The 13,247-nt window shown below is 49.0% G+C and overlaps 1 protein-coding gene across 3 annotated transcripts in view; it reads right to left on the reverse strand.

Moving 5' to 3' along the window:
• Positions 1-13,247, reverse strand: part of wdr45b (WD repeat domain 45B) — a 57,724-nt gene that overhangs the window by 16,962 nt on the left and 27,515 nt on the right. For all 3 annotated transcript variants that reach the window (XM_085963420.1, XM_085963419.1, XM_085963418.1), the window contains exons 6-7: positions 6,463-6,653; positions 5,297-5,382 (exon numbers count right to left, since the gene is read on the reverse strand). In XM_085963420.1, the coding sequence (XP_085819546.1) occupies positions 5,297-5,382; positions 6,463-6,653 (277 nt within the window). The remainder of the gene's footprint in view (positions 1-5,296; positions 5,383-6,462; positions 6,654-13,247) is intronic.

The raw sequence follows: 13,247 nt of genomic DNA on the forward strand, positions 1-13,247 counted from the left end.
CACCCACCTCCACACACACACACCCACCCCACCACTCACACACACACCACCTCCACACACACACCCACCTCCACACACCCACCCACCACACACACCCACCTCCACACACACCCACCACCACACACACACACCCACCTCCCACACACACCCACCTCCACACACACACCTCCACACACACACCTCCACACACACACCCACCTCCACACACACCCCACCTCCACACACCCCACACCCACCTCCACACACACCACCCCACACACACCACACACACACCCACCTCCACACACACACCCACCTCCCACACACACCCACCTCCACACACACACACCCACACACACCACCCACACCCCCCTCCACACACACCCACCTCCACACACCACACCCACCTCCCACACACCCACCTCCACACACACCCACCCCCACACACACCCACCTCCACACACACACCACCTCCACACACACACCCCCTCCACCACACCCCCACCCCACACACACCCACCCCACACACCCCACCTCCACACACACACACCACCTCCACACACACACCCACCTCCACACACACACCCACCTCCACACACCACCACACCCCCACACACCACCCACCCACACACACCACCCCCACACACACACCCCACCTCCACACACACCCCACCACCCACACCACACCCACCTCCACACACACCCACCTCCACACACACCCCCCACCTCCACACACCCACCACACCTCCACACACACACCCACCCCACACACCCACCCACCCCACCCACACACCCACCCCCACCACACCCACCCCCACACACACCCACCTCCCACACACCCCACCCCACACACACCCCCACCCCCACACACACCCACCCCCCACACCACACCCCCCCACCACACACCCCCCCCCCACACACACCCACCCCACACCCCACCCACCCCCCCACACACACCCACCTCCACCACACCACCCACACCCCACACCCACACCCCCCCACACACCCCCCCACCCCCACCACACCCCCACCCCCACACCACCCACCCTCCACCACACCCACCCCCACCCCACACCCACCCCACACACACCACCCCCACCACACACCCCCCCCCCACACCCACCCCCACCACCACCACCACCCACCCCCCCACACCCACCCACCCCCACACCCCACCCCACACACCCCACCCACACCCCCACCCCACCCCCCACCCACCCCACACCACCCCCACACCACCCCCCCACACACACCCACCCCCACACACACCCACCCCCCACACACACACCCCCACACACCACACACCACCCCCACACACCCCACCCCACACACCCCACACACCCACCCCCACACACACCCACCCCACACACACACCACCCCACCCCACACACACCCACCCCACCCCACCCACCCCACACCACCCACCCCACACACACCCACCCCCCACACACCCACCCCCACACCACCCACCCACACACACCCACCACACACACCCCCCACACACACCACCCACACACACCTCCACACCCACACCTCCCACACCACACCCCCCCCACACACACCTCCCACACACACCTCCACACACACCCCACCACACCTCCACCACACACACACCACCCCACACACACCCCCCCCACACACACCCCACCCCACACACACCCACCTCCACACACCCACACTCCACACACACCACCCCACACACCACCACACACACCTCCCCCACCACACCTCCCCACACACCCACCCCACACACACCCCCACACACACCCACCCCACACACACCCACCTCCCCACACACACACACCCCCACACACCCCCACACACCTCCACACACACACCTCCCACACACACCCCACACCCACACCCCCACACACCCCCCACCACACACCCCACACACACACCTCCACACACACCCCACACACACCCCACACACCACCACACCCCACACACACCACCCCCACACACACCCACCTCCACACACACCCACCCCACACACACCCCCCCACACACACCCACCCCACACACACCCCCACCACACCTCCACACACACACCACCCCACACACACCCCCCACACACACCTCCCCACACACACACACCCCCACCACACCACACCCCCACCACACACACCTCCACACACACACCCACACACCACACACCCCCACACACACCCCACACACCCCCACACACACACACACCCCCCACACACACCCCCCACACACCTCCCCACCACCCTCCACACACCACCCACACACACACACCTCCCACACACACCACCCACACACCTCCACCACACACCCCACACACCACACCCTCACCACACACTCCCCCCACACACACCTCCCCACACACACCTCCCACACACCCTCCACACACATCCACCTCCACACACACACCTCCACACACACACCTCCACACACACACCACCACACACATCCACCTCCACACACACACCTCCCCACACACACCTCCCCACACACACCTCCCCACACACACACACACCCACACACACACCCACACACACACACCTCCCCACACACCCCACACACCTCCCCACACACCCCACACACACACACACCTCCACACACACACCCACACACACCTCCACACACACACTCCACACATCACACACCTCCCACACACTCCACCCACACACTCCCACCCCACACACACCTCCACCACACACCTCCCCACACACACCTCCACACACACCACTCCACACACACACCTCCACACACACACCTCCACACACACACCTCCACACACACACCTCCACACACACCTCCCCACACACACCTCCCCACACACACCTCCCACACACACCCACCTCCACACACTCCCCACACACCTCCACACACACCTCCCACACCACACCACACACACACACCTCCCCACACACCACACACCTCCACACACCACCTCCAACACACACACACCTCCACACACACCTCCACACACAACCTCCCACACACACCACACTCCACACACACACCTCCACACACACACACACTCCCACACACACCTCCCACACACACACCCCACACACACACACCCACACACCACACACACCTCCCACACACACACCTCCACACACACCTCACACACACACCTCCACACACACACACCTCCACACACACACCTCCACACACACACCTCCACACACACACACACCTCCACACACACACCCCTCCACACACACCCCACCACACACAACCCTCCACACACACACCTCCACACACACCCTCCACACACACCACACACACACCTCCACACACACACCTCACACACACACACCTCCACACACACCCACTCCACACACACCCACCTCCACACACACCCACCTCCACACACACCCACTCACACACACACCCCTCCACACACACACACACACACACACCACACACACACCTCCACACACACACACACCTCCACACACACACACACCTCCACACACCCACACACACACACACCTCCACACACACACACCTCCACACACACACCTCCACACACACACACCTCCACACACACACACACCTCCACACACACACACCTCCACACACACACACCTCCACACACATCCACACACACCTCCACACACACACCTCCACACACACTCCTACTGTCCTCCCTCCTTCCCGCAGGTCCTCTCTGCCTGGGTTTCGTAGGGTGCAGTGTGGTCCTCCCGACCTCGCTGTTGGCCCGTGCCGCACCTTCCCTGGGCCCCGACCCCGCTGCTGGTCCACGCTGCGCCACTCCTGGGCCTTGACCTCGCCTCTGGGCTCGTCCTCGCTCCTGGTTCCCGGCCTCAGACATGAATGATGTTGTCTCTCACAGGATCAAATTAGCACTGATATCCTCGTGATCCCTGGCCCCAAGCTCCACTCGCGATCCACTAGTCACTGGATCACTAGTCCAGTGGAGAAGCATAGTCTTGACAGCAGAGGGGTCTGGGAATTTGGGAGCTAAGTTTAAGTGAAGAGCCAGTGCTCACTGAGAACAAAGAACAGGCAAGGTCGGGGATGGGCAGTGGGCTCAAGTAACTTTAACCGTGCAGCTTGAACTTGCAGTTAGGGATAAAATGCACCCACTATTAGAGCCAGGGGAGCTTAAACAGCAGAAGAGAGGAGACTGGGGGAGAAAGAGCAAAGGATGGCCAAGGAGCTCCCCAGGGAGCTGCCAGCCCAGGAGCCATCTTGTAATAGAAATTACTTTTGTGGCACTATCCCTTTTTAAATTCTCCTTTTGTTACTTGTGACTATAAAATGCTTTGCTACTTTTTATATCCTTTGATATTTTCATTTCATATTTCAATGTCTTTTTAACCGCGATTCAATTTTATCCGCACCTCTATTTATGACATCTCATTCTTGGCTAGTTTATTCTTATATTTTATTTTTGTTAAGTGGACAGTAGAGTTTATACACACCATTCTAAATGAACAACCCAATGAAAGGTGAAAGGAAAAGCCAGGGAAGTCCTGATTTGACAACATCAATTAAAAACATTTTGACTTGTAAACCTAGAGTTCAACAGACAGGACCACTAACCTGGTTTGGATTTGTGTTGCTACGGCTTCCAATATTCGGTGATGGAGGGCAGATTAACAGAATTGAAATAGAATGACATAATCACATTGCTATGTTAAATAATATTCTAAATTGGGTAAATACTTTCATAGTTCAGTATAAAAGGAAAGTTATAAAGGCTGGGCAAAAACAAGCCAGCTATGTGTAGATGGTGATCCAATTGGTTTGTGTATTTACTAACATTTCTTTATGCCATCTCCACGAGCATTGAATGGGTGAGACACAAAGACATTAATGTGGACCGAGGCATTCTGCCAATGTCATTCATTTCCCCCCTCCCCCTTTAAATCAGATTGGCCCCAGTCCGAGAGGATGCATTCAACTGGCTTGATTTAGAATGATGTATGGAAGTGCACACTATGAATGGATGAAGACTACATCATTTAGGACTAAAAATCTGTTCCAGAAATAAATCAGATTAAACTTTATTCTCTGAATCAGATCATAAAAGACCAACAATAAATGCCTGAATGCTTCCGTAAGCCTTTCCTGGTCAGTATGTTTCGGTCAGCGACTCGTCTGGTTTTGAGGCACTTTGAGCACCAGCATTAGAAAAGAATCTCACTGAAACAATTTCTCTCGATCAGTCTGATCAAAAGGCATAAATTCTATTTAAATGCAAATTAAGGCAGCAGCTTTGCATCTCAGAGAAACTCACTGTATCCTTAAAGGACAAAAATCAGTTAGAATTAGTTAATTGATGCCGAAGCAAGCAGCAGACTTTTGGACATACCAATAAATGTTTGCAGCTTGTGATCCCCTTCTCAACTCTTGGATGAGTTGTCCTGTGGTAGTGTCAAAAACTCGGACCAAGGTTCCCTGTACAAAATAGAACAGAATTTCTATTAGATACAGATTTAATCAATAAGTTACAATTTTAAAATTATATCTTAAAATTTAAAATCAATTTGCGAGTGCGAGTGTGTGCCCTCCTTTTGAAATACTGTTTATCGGTAATATTTTCCATTTTTGACAGTCTCTGCACCCATAACGTTCTCTCTACAGCATGCCTGACCTGCTGAGTGTTTCCAGCATTTCCTGTTTTGTTTCAGGTTTCCAGCATCAGCACTTTTTTTGTTTTTTGTTCCACTTAGCGAATGGGAGTATGCACTTCAGTCACTATAAAAAAAAAAGCCACTCGAGTTCCCAAGTACAGAACGTGCCTAAACCCCACGCTTTCACTATTTGCCCCATAAAGATATAGTAAACTGGTCCACCAACGCAATATGCTATTGTACGTTTGGATACAGATACTGGAGTGTGGCTCTGTGTTTCCTCATATAGTGAGACCATCATTTTTGGTGTGCTGAGGTTGGGGAGGGGAAAAAAAATGAGGAAAATAAAGAGAGAGGAAAATGGAGAAGAGTAGAAAGTGCCACAGAAGACCAATCAACTGCCCACTCATTGGTGGAGCGGTGGGGGGGGAAAACAGAAAAAAAATGGAGGGCTAATTTACATTGGACCAATCATGCCCAGTGCCCACAAGATTGAAAGGCAGCACTAAGAGTTTCAATAGTTTTAATGTTCAGCATCTGAGGTGGGAACACTACAGGGAAGACAAACCAAACTTCTTTTGTCTTTTGAACAATCCATTTTAAGTACTAGACTTAAAAGAAGTCAATTTGAAAACTAGCTGAATCCTAATGGTGTGCTTCAATCAAATACTTTCAAACTGTAAACAAATCACTCAGTTTATGAACTGTATTAAAATGCTGAGTGATAAAAAGCTTTAGAATAGTTACTTTAGCCCTGCTACATGGGGGAATTAATTAAAAAGTCAAACTACTGATCAATAACCTTTTGTTTAGTTGCCTGGAGAAGCAAAACGATGTTGTTTGGTGAAAAAAAAGCTTTACTTTTATGATGCTAAATTCATTATTGTCCAAATGATTTACTTACCTTTTCTGAAGCTGTGGCGATACGTGTCCCCTGAAGGTTTAAAGCGATACAGCTCAGAACTCCTTCATGTGCAGGGATGTCAACTGGAGGCTTTTCAGTGCTGGCAAGGTCCACTATTTGCACATGCCCGGTATGCGTTCCGGGAAAGGCTAGAAGGGAATTGTTGCTGTTTGGACAAAGGACGCATAATCCTGAAGGAAGGAGATAGAGGAAAATAATAGTTAATTAGCGTTAGTGTGTGTTAATATTTTGTTTTGCCGAGATCTTTAAAGTAAGCCTTGTTTCACCTGGGCAGAATAAATTCAGCCTGAATTCCAAACACACTGCATATATATTACACCACTCGGGAACATGATAAACGTTGAAAAGAGCATTTATCCATATTGAACTTCCTCGGTCACCCCTCTACTCATTTACCTAGCTTCTCCAGATCCATTTGGATTATGGCAGATTGGTTGTCAATGGCCACCATCTCCATTTTGGTATTACCTATAAACTTCAACACCTTGGATAACATTCCATCCTCAAGACATTTCTAAAAATTTCAAACACTGGCCCCAACACCAACCTGCATGGGACTCCACTAACACAACTACTGCTCTTGCATCTCTCCACATACCACCACCCTTGCTATTTAGCTTTCAGCCAAGCATCAATCCAGGCCAATACTTCGCATCTATCCCATAGGCATATGCGTTGCAAGTCAGTCTGACGTGCAATATGGAATGCCTTTCTGAAGTCCAGCTCGGTAACAGCCACTGCCTCACTCTTATGCACCATATCTGTAATCGCTTGAAAGAATTCTAGTAAATTAGTCAGATACTGTTTTTTTTTTTAAGTCACCAACAGGGCCCTCTACGCCAGCCTAATCTCATGGGCCACACATTAATGAAATACAGTAATTATGCAAGATTATGCTTATACAAGCTCCTCCTACTTCATTTGAAAGTCACAAAACTCAAGTCATAAACAGATTATATCTACTTGGAAGCAGATGAATGTCATGGCACTTTTGGCACAGATCAACTTGCACAAGAAATGACTTCTTGTGCACGTATTTAAAATCAAGTCAAATTCTTAGTGTACTAGATGCCAAAAGAAACAGTAAATGGACTACTTTATATTACATTAAGTTCAAAGAGCTTTGGAAATCATTTCCCTTCGTATAATCATAAATCAAAATGTGAGAGAAAAATATTGCTGTTTGGTTATAGATTACAGGCATACGTCATCACTGCCTTGGAAACCCAGTTGCAAAAGGAGCAAAGTGCAATACCAAAGACGTAACTATTTGACAATTTAGCAATTGAATTTCTAAATACACATTCTTCCTTGTAGTGCTATACCATAAAAAATGCCTAGGATTTTATCAATTTTTGGTAGAAGCTGTAGAGAAAACTTTTTAAAATGTATCTTAAGTTTATGAAAAAAATTGTAAATGCATTTAGCTCAGGACCTCAGCTGCAGAAGGAAAAGGAAGGCAAAATGAGAGCAATGGACTGTGCATACTGTGATACAGGTTTACAGTCATCAGAATAGAAGAGTTCAGACAGGCCATCATTGTGAACATGGTTTGCTAATCAAGGATATGAGGGTGGGGGATGGCTGGAGGGCTTGGAGAATAGTTTGCATGCTCATGGCAAGCGTGAAAGGTTTATAAATGAACACATCGCTGGTACTGAACTCAGTAGGAGAAACGGGCGAGGTGGAAGTATATGAAGAGCATGTTCGTGAAGTGACTGCAGGGAGAGGAGGCAAATATTGGTAATAAGGCAAGAACATAGAGTAACAGGAAATAACACCAAGTAGGCTTCGGGTACTGGATAAGACTAGGGGGGAGGAAAAAAAATCGGAACTTCGTAGAACTAGGCAAAAAGCTGTGGTGAGCAAAAAGCCATATTGTAATAGCAGATTCAAATGGTGTAACTGGTGAACAGTTACTGTTGTCATAAAGTTAAAATTAATCAGGTGGTGATCGTTCCACTAGGAGCTCATGCTGTAAATATGGAGACAGAAAAATGGCCTGTGCATTCAGGACTACAATCAATCAGTCATTGACTGGCAGCCACATGCATCCTTGCAAATGTTCTAGATTTACACTTTAAAGTTTTCACAATAATTTTAATTATCAAATGTATAGTCAAGAGTTAATTAATATGCATTTCAGAGCAGAGTATTTTCATTGATGCGAACAAATGAAGAACTTTGTACTAATTTCATGGAATGACACCCTTTACAGATTATTTTTATTTTAAACGGATAACACACCGAACTACTGAAATCTGCATTGTTGAAAGACTATGGGAATTAAAATGAAAACACAGCTATTCTAATATTCTATTAGGCAGAAGCTACCATAACAACAAAAGGTCATATCTTGCTAGTTTGCTCCCACAAACCAATGTTCGGCTGGATTTGGATAATTTAGGGCTATCAAGAAGTTTGCTTTTGACCAGAGTATATTTTTAAAAAAAAATCATTTCTAATATGCCCAGAAGAGAATTTTTTTTAATGTCACTGACTATAGCACCCGTGGTTTACGGTGTGCTGCAGTTAGTCTTCTATAAATCAACACTTGTATGTTATATCTTATGCATGGAGGATGTAGAAGTCAAGATTATTATCCCTAGCTTAGTATGTATTCTAGGCAAGTGATTGAAATAAGTTACACTTCGTGATCTATTAGCTCACCCCAACACGTCTATATCATAGTTCACTATGCAGTTAAGCACACAAATGTTCTTTGCCTATTAACTAGTTTACTACAAAAGATGGCTTCTGGCAGTTGCTGTTCGTGGAAAGATTTCACTGAAGTTAGAGGATATCACAATGGCAAGGGCAGCATAAAGCAAATGATTTACATAAAAATAAAAAGCCTGCTTACATCAGCCTGAAAATACTTGCTGAAACAAACATTTTGTGGTATTTTTATTTTAACTCTTCTCCCGATTTAGGATACCTTCTATCATTACTCTCACCAGATGGGCAGACAATCCATGTCCAGTTCTCGGTCAATACCCTTTTTATGAGGAGGTACAAAACAACAGTCTAACTCCAATTTTTGGTCCCTGTGGACAAGCCCTTCACCTCTCCTCCAGCAACACAGCCAAGATTAGAAACTAATGTTTGGAGCAGCCATCTAGCCTACCTTCCCAAACCTCCCACCAGGTTTCTTATTGCGGTTTTCAAACCTGCATCCTATTTACTAACAGCAATCATCCTGGTTTTCGATTTCCCCCACTGAATCTATTCCACATTTTTATTATCATCTGACCAGGAAAATCTTGCCTCAATTTATTTCTTTTGACAGAGGGAGGAGCAGCAGAATCTGAGGGTTTTAAGGCAAGTATATATAGTATCTATATACTTATATATACACACACTATACTTGTGTGTTTAGTATTTTTAACATATGATCAATCATTCGAGAGCAGTGGCTGGAGATGAAGGTAGGCCCTACTTGTAAGACTTTTAGTCTCAAGTTTATTTCTGTTAAGTTAGTTAATACAGGAAACTTTGGTTTATCCGGAGGTTGTATGTCCGGAATACTCAATCTAACGGCAAAAATCAGGAATAACAACAGAAAATGCTGGAAAAACTCAGCAGGTCAGGCAACGTTTTCTCTAAGTTTTTTTCGATCTTGTTTCTCCCCCCCCCCCAGTCAGCCACTGCAAGGTCTGTAGCTATAGCAACAGCTTCAGCTAGAGACGCTTGCAGCTGCAGTGGACTCTTTAGAAGCTGTTGCTAAGCAACAGTGTTTGTTGTCAGATACGGAGATGAAAACCTCCGTATGCTTCAACATTAACTTTGTATGTCCGGCAGTTTTGATAGATCGGCAACACGCCGGTCCCATATATCACAAAGTTTCCTGTAGTCTATTAAACAGAGGCATGGCAGGGCACCTCAGTCCCATGGAATGCACATCTTTTGCCATGTGGGAACTCCAGGACACTTCCCGTGGTCTGGACAATCACATGTGCAGGAAGTGTCATCAGCTGGAGCAGTTCATGCTCCGGGTTTCAGAGCTTGAGCAGCTGCTGGCGTCACTGCAGTGCCTTCGTGAGGCTGAGAACTACGTGGATAGCACATTTCAGGAGATGGTCACCCTGCAGAGTAAGAGTGTGCAGGCAGAGAGGGAGTGGGTGACTGCCAGACAGACAAGGAGGGCCAGGCGGGTAATGCAGGAGCCCTTGAGTGCATCTCACTCTCTAACCGGACTGGTGAGGACAATAGTTCCTCTGGGGAGTATGGCCAGAGCAAAGTCCACGGCACCACAGGTTGCTCAGCTGTACAAAGGGGGTGAGGAGGAAGATTGGGAAAGCAATAGTGATAGGGGATTCAATAGTTAGGGGAATTTAGAATTCAGCAAAGGAGGATCAAGAAAGGGAAAATAGAATGAGAGTATACTAGCGAGAGACATAAAAACAGACTGTAAAAGCTTCTATAGGTATGTAAAAAGGAAAAAGATTAGCGAAGGTAAATGTGGGTCCCTTACAGGCGGAGACGGGAGAAATTATAATGGGGAATAAGGAAATGACAGCTAAATTAAACAAATACTTTGGGGCCGATTTTCCCGCAGGTGCGGGGAATTGTCGGGTTCCCCCACAAATCTAAATGGGTCTGCCACATCAATGCAATTTTCCCTCAATTGGCCAATTCATTTCCAGTGTGTGGGAACCCTTGCTAATTGACTATTTCCAGTCAGAAAGCTCCACAGTATGATGTCATCATTCGTGGCGCTTTCAAGGTCCACAGCAAGCACTGCATCCTCTGAAGGCTTCCAAACGAACCATACAGGATGGCAGAGGAGCCTGCAGCAGCTGTGGCCAGTGCCAGACCCCGAGCTGCCTCCAAATACGACGAGGCTTCACTGCAGGCATTATTGGATGGGGTTAGGGCCCACAGGGAGGTCCTCTTCCCTAGGTCAGGGAGGAAGAGGCCTCCCACTGAGACCAAGGCTGCATGGATGCAGGTGTCAGCAGATGTCAACTCGCTGGGAGTCACCAGAAGAACCTTGGCATTACATCTCTAGCTCCTTTCTTTACTCCCCCACAGTGCCATCCAGAGCCCCTGTCGCCACTGCCGAGGAGGAAGAGGCTGTGCAGCCAGACTCAGAGGAAGCTCCAACCTCTGAGGGCGCAGCGTCAGCAGAAGTAAGCACACCCAGCACCAGCGCAGACACACCTCGGGGGGACCTTTGGGACATAGAGTAGTGTTGTCACCTGGTGTTTCACAGCTCACAAGTGAGCATCAGCAGATTGTGGAGAGTCCTCGTCAGAGGGCGCAGGCCTCTGCCAGCTCAGCTGCATGTCGACCCTCTGCCTCCGGGTCCATCCGCAAGAGGTGATGGATCTCCACGCGCAGATGCAAGAGTCTCTGGCAGGTTTTGTCTCCAGCAGGTTTTGTCTCCAGGGTCGCCGAGAGTGTGGAGTGAATGGAGGAGTCCATAGCGAAGATGAGCTGAGCCTTTGCGTAGTCATTGGCACATGAACGCATCACCATGCAAAGGTTGGCACCCTCCATGGAGGAGATAAGTCGCCAGGGTATGGAAAACATGGTGAGTGTTCATTATAGAATGACATCTCTTGAGGAGCGATGGGCATCTATTGAGCAGAGAAACCAGACCTTCATGGAAGTCCTTCTGAGTAGGACTGCCAGTGCAGATGCGGGTCCCATGGCCCCCTGATGCGCAGCAAGGTGCTCTCAAGCCACATCCAAGCACTGGCCCCCTTCTGGCCTGTGCAGCTTCAGGTGAGTGAGCAGCAGCCTGGTGCTCCGGTTGCTGATCCTGCTGTTCCTGGTTCTGCTGCTGCCGCCTCTGCTGCTGGAGATCCTCTAATGGCATGAAGGGAAGGGAAGGGAAAAAAGGCCTCCCATACTTCTGGTAGATGCCTCCGTTGAGGAAGCGCTGAGTGAGGGTGCCAAGTGGTGCTTCACAGGAGCTCACACTGGAGAAGTGTGTGAGGCTCCAACCTTCCACAGCTGTGCCTAAGCCTTGAACAAGTTGCCCCAAGCCTGAAACAACAAGGTCCTGCAACCTACAAATGCTGTCTGATTAAATCTCTTCTTTCCCGATTGACCTGCAGCTGAAAGTAAGCGAGTCGATATTGTTCACGCCAGGTTTCATCAGCGGTGTTCCCACCAGGCGTGTTTAGTGTGGGAAAAGGCTGAAAATAGCAAGGGCCCCTTAAAATGGCATTATAGATGCCAATTATTGGTGATTAGGGTGCCTAAAGACCAGTCCCACCTGCTGCGGGCGGGACTGATTCGGGTTGCATTGCAACGCCGGGGTGAAAGCCGGACAGGCGGGGAAAGTCGCGACCCCCTATTTTTGCGATTTCCCCCCCCTCCCCCCACGCCGGAAACCCCGCCTGACGGCTCCAGGAAAAATCGAGGCCTTTGTGTCTATCTTCACAGAAGGCGGTGCAAAAAATTTCCCGGAAATAGTGGAGAACCAAGGGTCTAGCGAGAATGAGGAACTAAAAGAAATTAGTATTAGTAAAAAAAAAAAGTACTGGAGAAATTGATGGGACTGAAAGCCAATAAATCCCCTGGACCTGATGGCCTACATCCTAGGATTTTGAAAGAGGTAGCTATAGAGATAGTGGATGCATTGGTTGTCATTTTCCAAAATTCCATAGATTCTAGAACGGTTCCTGCGGATTGGAAGGTAGCAAATGTAACCCCACTATTTAAGAAAGGAGGGAAGAGAGAAAACGGGGAACTACAGACCAGTTGGCCGGGCATCAGTAGTAGAGAAAATGCTAGAATCTATTATTAAGGCC

This window comes from Somniosus microcephalus, chromosome 21 (assembly GCF_052327205.1).
Source record: "Somniosus microcephalus isolate GS21.2 chromosome 21, FLI_Smic_1.0, whole genome shotgun sequence".
NCBI classification, from domain to species: domain Eukaryota; kingdom Metazoa; phylum Chordata; class Chondrichthyes; order Squaliformes; family Somniosidae; genus Somniosus; species Somniosus microcephalus.